The sequence below is a fragment of the Lycium barbarum genome, chromosome 4 (assembly GCF_019175385.1).
Source record: "Lycium barbarum isolate Lr01 chromosome 4, ASM1917538v2, whole genome shotgun sequence".
In the NCBI taxonomy this organism is placed as follows: domain Eukaryota; kingdom Viridiplantae; phylum Streptophyta; class Magnoliopsida; order Solanales; family Solanaceae; genus Lycium; species Lycium barbarum.
The window spans coordinates 141,762,210-141,768,509 of record NC_083340.1 but is presented as its reverse complement, the minus strand read 5'-3'; the positions used below and the strand labels follow the sequence as shown (position 1 = coordinate 141,768,509).

The 6,300-nt window shown below is 34.6% G+C and overlaps 1 protein-coding gene across 1 annotated transcript; it reads right to left on the bottom strand.

The window, feature by feature from the left end:
• Window positions 1–2,213: 2,213 nt before the first annotated feature.
• Window positions 2,214–5,308, bottom strand: LOC132636720 (UDP-glucose flavonoid 3-O-glucosyltransferase 6-like). Its single transcript, XM_060353722.1, has 3 exons — window positions 4,806–5,308; window positions 3,427–4,121; window positions 2,214–2,765 (listed from the first exon to the last, which is right to left on the bottom strand). The coding sequence occupies exons 1-3, from the start codon at window positions 5,146–5,148 to the stop codon at window positions 2,352–2,354; spliced, it is 1,452 nt and encodes a 483-aa protein (XP_060209705.1). The 5' UTR covers window positions 5,149–5,308; the 3' UTR covers window positions 2,214–2,351.
• Between the last annotated feature and the right edge of the window lie 992 nt (window positions 5,309–6,300).

Below are 6,300 nucleotides of genomic sequence, written 5' to 3'. Positions count from 1 at the left end.
AAACGCAAAAAAAAAAAAAAAAAAAAAAAAAAAAAAAAAAAAAAAACATCACCTTTCCAATCCCTGGTGTTCCTTGCAAGAACCCTTCTAGCAAGACATCTTCAAAATTTTCATAGTCACTTGGAAACCTTGCTCATTCTCTGGTGGTTGCCTCAATGACCACAAAAACAGACACCCACTATTCTCCAAAGCATAGGCTATTTCCCTAACTTGCTCTTTTTTAAAACTTCCTCCACTACCAAAACAGAGGAACACTATAGATGCAGGGGATTTATCATCTAGCCACTTCATAACATTCTTGTCTGATGAACCTAAGTTGTCACTTTCAACATTATTAAGGTTCAACAGCAGTCCAACAGGGTATACAAGCGGTATATTCTTGTCTCGTAAGAGCGAGTTGATCGCATGGGGCTCGATTTCAACAACTGTTTATCATAATACCTTTCGTTTCTCGAATCCTTCTCGTAAGATCAAGAAACATGGTGGAACCTCCTTCCTTGTCTAAGGCTATGGAGGGCAAACATTTTGCTGGAAATGGATTGAGATGTGTTGATATAGAAAGTTCTGCTTCAGGGTTATTTTTGTAATTGGCAACATCTATATTAAATTCATCACTAAGGCTCTGCATATGGAATTGAAGACCAAGAGAGGCTGCATTAGAGGTGTAGAAAACATAGGTTGGTAGCTCAAGTTCATTAGCCACATCAATTATAGAGGTGCAGAACAAATCGATGAGAATACCTGCCAGTTAATTTTAGTATCGTTAGTCAACTGAATCTACTGTAACACTGAAGTCATAAAACTGTAAGTGAATTTTAACTATAACTGTACAAGTTACTAGACTTTAAGCACCATAATAGTGAGTAAGTATCTCAAAAGGTCACCCAGTATGAGAAATTATGTAACAAAGTCATTGAACTTTGTTTTGTATCAATAAAGTCACTATACTAAGAGATTTTCTCTTATAAAATCACTCAACCAAATTTGTCATTAAAAAACTCCACTTTGCCCCTTTAACATTTTGGGTTTGGGAAATAATACCCCCTTCACATTTTGAATGGGATAATAATCTCCTTGATCTTAAATCAATGGCTAGAAATGAGTTAAATTATTGCAAAATCCTCAAATTGTATATGAGATAATAATCTCCCACCCCAAATATATATTTTTAACCCTCAGCTTTTCATTTCCCAATTCACACCAACAAAAACTCAACACAATGCGAATAATAAGAACACATCTTTTAATCCTTAGGTAGAGATTGTATCATTTTTGACTCGTGGGGTTCCGCCCATGTTCTTATATGACATTGAAAGGAAAGAATGGAGAATAGTTGAGATACATGAAACTTACAAACGAGAATATAGCCATGACAGTAAGATTTGTGTTGCGCTAAATCTTGTGGAGAGTATTTGATCCTTGAGATAAGTTCTACTATGGTTGGATGGTTAAGGAGCCTCAGTCGGGGCGGAGCTCGGGGCGCATTAGGTTGTCAGAAAATTACACCATTACAAAGTCAAAATTATTTTTTATATACATATAGTAGACTTTTTGAATTCCCTTGGCTTCTTCGTGTGTTTACTTTTTTATTATATTTTGAATTTTCTGAGTGAAAATCCTGACTTCGTCACTAGCCTCGGTCCTCTTTATGGTTCTGAATGTTTAAGAGCAATAAATAAGTAATTTTTTTTTTTGTTTTGAGTGAATATTTTGTTGAACTTATAGATTAGATTATACACACAACGCATGCAATAGACATCTTCAAAAGAATACACAAGTTAACATGGATAACTGTATATCAAACATTACTAGGTTTCTTTTAAATACAGAATGAAATTTTATTACTTAGTGCATGGGAGTACATAAGTTCTGTACAAATTAGTTGCATGCATATTTGACTTACTTTAACTATTGGGGGGGGGGGGGGGGGGGGTCCCATAAAATATGTGGTGTAAAGTCAAAACTCAAAAGAAACCTTAAGGTCGATTGTTTTAAATTATAACAAAATTTAAAGCATGTGACCAAAGAAAATTCAGAAAAAATCGTTACAAGTTCGTCTTGTGTTATAGTTTATTGGAGAACTAATAGGAGCCTCTAGGTAATAAAGTTTGTCAGTGTCACCTTATTTGTCATCTTGGAAACATGTGTATGTCTGAAACAAACAGAGATCACCAAAGATATTACAACAACCAACAAAAAATTTGGGCTTGTGGTCAGCACGGGCAACTTTCACTAGTAACTTAATAAATGAGGGTACAAACCAACTAAATCGATCAAAATACAAAACACACGTATATTGTATTTTTGTACTGTTGTAAATCCACTGCTATTAGCTAGAATCAAATGGAAAATTACCGAGTATTCTCCATGATACTCTGGATGAAACCTCCAATACAATTATAAGAAGAGCCACCTTCCATTGTTGCCGCTCTGCCCTTCTCCTTCATATTTTTCACTTTCATCCAAATTTCATTCTCCGGGTCCATAAGTTCCCTTATCGCTTTCTCAATCTTCTCTGCTTTCACTATAATTTCTTGGCCCATCACTTTCGGATCCTTCCTGTAATCCATCTTAATCTCGACTGCCATTCCCAAATCCTTAACCAATTGAAATGCATTCCCTTGTTGCTCTGCGTACATTGGCCAAGTAGCCATTGGCACTCCGAAATAAATGCTTTCCAAAGTCGAATTCCACCCACAGTGTGACACAAAGCCTCCCACAGCTTTATGAGACAAAATTGCCAATTGAGGTGCCCATCCCATCACCTGTTAGGAAATGTTAGAGATGGAAATAAGAACTCTTGATAAATGAATTTAATAAGATGCAATGATTAGTAATAAAATATAAAATAGAGTTAGGATGTGAAAATATCTATTTGATGTATAGTATAGAAGGTGATGTCCTCAGAATAAATTTTCGTTATTATCTAGATAACAAAATGACGTCCTACTTGCAAAATAAAATGCATGGTCAAAGGATTTTGTAATGTATACTCAAATAGAAGTTCCAGATAACTCTTATATTTTCAACTATTTTAATAGGAATTTGGAGTGAAACAGGAAATAAAAGCAACTTTGAGAGTGAAAAAGATGAAGAGCCAAAAGAAAATTATGAAAAATTAGATACTACTTCTTTTTTCAAAAATGTTGTGCTTTTTAGCCCACTAAGTTTAAGCCACTTAAATCAAATCTACAACCAATAAAGGTTGTGATGTGGTGGTAAGTATTCATCCTTAATCAAATATTCCAGATTCAAGCCTTGAAAATGAAGTCAAGTTTGATAGGGAGTGTTTTATCCCATAAATTGAAACTTCATGACGCAAATCCGAATTAGTTAGATCCAACGCGGAGACACAAACGCCGTGTGAAAAACACGCGCGCACACACACACAAAAAAACAAAAAAACAAAAAGGAAAAAGGTATCACCTTTCCAATCCTTTGTGTTCTTTGCAAGAACCCTTCTGGCAAGACTTCTTCAAAATTTTCATAGTCACTTGGAAACCTTGCATCTTTCTCTGGTGGTTGCCTCAGTGACCACAAAAACTGACACCCACTATTTTCTAGAGCGTAGGCTATTTCCTTAACTTGATCTTTTTTAAAACTTCCACCACTACCAAAACAGAGGAACACTACAGATGCAGGGGATTGATCATCTAGCCACTTCATAATATTCTTATCAGATTCACTCAATTTGTCACTTTCAACATTATTAAGGTTCAACACGGGTCCAACAGGGTATACAGGCGGTATATTCTTGTCTCGTAAGAGCGAGTTGATCGCATGGGGCTCGATTTCAACAAATGTGTTTATCATAATACCTTTCGTTTCTCGAATCCTTCTCGTAAGATCGAGATACATGGTGGAACCTCCTCCTTCCTTGTCTAAGGCTATGGAGGGCAAACATTTTGCTGGAAATGGATTGAGATATGTTGATATAGAAAGTTCTGCTTCAGGGTTATTTTTGTAATTGGTAATATCTATATTAAATTCATCACTAAGGCTCTGCATATGGAATTGAAGACCAAGAGAGGCTGCATTAGAGGTGTAGAAAACATAGGTTGGTAGCTCAAGTTCATTGGCCACATCAATCATAGAGGTGCAGAACAAGTCGATGACAATACCTGCCAGTTAATTTTAGTATCGTAAGTCAATTGAATCTACTATAACACTAAATTCAAAAAACTATAAGTGAATTTAAATATAACTGTACAAGTTACTAGACGTCTAACCACTATAATAGTAAAGTCATTACAATATTCATTTGGTTGCATTAAAGTTGCTCAGTGTTATCCATTATAAAAGTAAAGCACAAAATACTGCCCACTGTAAGGATAAAATATCAAGGTGACTTTACTGTTATTGTGGATAATGTTCAATTACTTTAATGTAACAAAAACTAAGTCCAATACTTTTTCTTGATAAAGAGAAATTCCCGAGGGCCGGTGGTGCAAGTGTTGAAACTTGGTAGATGATGGGTCTGCCCCTCCAAACTTTAACCTAAATACTTTTTTTTTTTCTGCAATAGATAGAGGCAGGTCTATGCCATATGTTACGGATTTCGAGAAAACTCGGTAACTTTGACTCAAATTCTATATTAGTATTAAGAGATCACTAATATGTGTAAATAATCCACCATGGACCCAATTGTTGTCCTGACCTAAATTTTAGAACTTACAAATTTAAAATCTTGAATCCGCCTCTGGCAGTAGAATTCAAATCCGCGAAATGCACATTATGTTCTTACCGCTAGACCATAACCCAAGCTAGTAATGTTCAATAATCATATGTGAAATTAATTTGAATACCTGCTAGTGTGATATCTGATTCTGACTTGAGAATTTCAGCCACAGCATCTCTAACTGCAGGCTTATGACCAGGAATAAAAGAACTGAAAATATTCCCTTTGAGTAGCTGCAAAACAGATTCATCTTGAGGGAGTTGAATGAACTTCAAATTTGAGCTGAAATTGGAAACTGATTTGATATAAGAACTAAGCTTGTTATCATTAGGCAATTGGATAATGAGGACTGTTATGGACATGTGTTTTTCTCTAGTTATGAGAAGTTTTGCCATTTCTACTGTGGATACTAAATGACCAATTCCTGGACAGGGAATGAAGATCAACTCTATGTTCTTGGTTTCTTTCATTATTTTTCTTTTTTTGGGCTCAAAGGTTTATGCCAACTTGAAGTTTGTTATTGTTTGGAATTTGAAGAGGAAACTGGAACTTTTGTTATGTTTGATGATGACTCTTGTAATTAGGTATTTATAAGATGAAGATGTAGAAAGTTACTTGGAGTCATGAAACACCTATTAAGCGGAGAGTTGGGATGAAAACAAGATTAATGACCTCACATCCAACAAGGGGCAGATCTATTTAATTTTTATTTGTTCAATGTTTTAGGTTCTTAGTAGTAAATATTTATATATTAATTTATCTTCCGCATTAAAAGTACTAGAGTTCAGAAAAATTCAATATCGTAATGTTGAATCCGCCCTTACATACAAGAGTGTGGCCTATATATGTTATTGAAATGAATGTACGTATTGCAAATCAGGGTTCAAATTTCTGTATAAACAAAAATGAATTAGGTAAGTTCTCCTTATTTATCTGAATTTTGATAGATAATAATAGTAGTGCTAGCAAAAGTGAATACGTACTTGATAAAATTGTTAAAAGACGCTCAAATTGATCTGAACATCAGTGTTATCAGATAAAAAGGATGACAATGATGTCATGGCATAGCTAAAAAATATTTTATATGGGAATATCTAACTAAGCGGAGCAAGCGCCGAAATAGAAATAGATTTGTCTTGGTGATCAAGAATGGGACTGATGTCATGGCATTGTTGGTTTGTCTTTTATAATAATTAAAATCTCATCGTGCTTTTGTGGTTGAGGTGGCTGACGGCGCTGATCGAATCCTTGGAATTAGTAATTTCCTCTGCTATGCATATTTTATAGGGAAAATAGCACTTTATATCTATTTGGAGAAAATATTTATTCAAAATGACCCATATTTCTAATATTATCCGAAATGATCCTTTTATACATTATTACTTTTATACGAGGTTGATACTTTGTCGATTGTAAGTGTATAATACTCTCTCTGTTTCAATTTGTTTGAACCTACTTTCTTTTTAGTCCGTGCCAAAATGAATGACTTATTTCCTAATTTGGAAACAAATTCACTTTATGAATGATTTACAGTCACACAAATTTTCAAGGATTATTTTGAACCACAAGTTTCAAAAGTCTTTCTTCTTTCTTAAATGTCGTGTCCAGTCAAATGGGTTCAT

Excerpts from the sequence above, each read along its gene's own strand:
- LOC132636720 (XM_060353722.1), bottom strand. The coding sequence starts at position 5,148 with ATGAAAGAAACCAAGAACATAGAGTTGATCTTCATTCCCTGTCCAGGA. Across the intron at positions 4,122-4,805 it reads ATCAGATATCACACTAGCAG|GTATTGTCATCGACTTGTTC; the intron begins GTATTCAAATTA and ends ATTAACTGGCAG. Across the intron at positions 2,766-3,426 it reads GAACACAAAGGATTGGAAAG|GTGATGGGATGGGCACCTCA; the intron begins GTGATACCTTTT and ends ATTTCCTAACAG.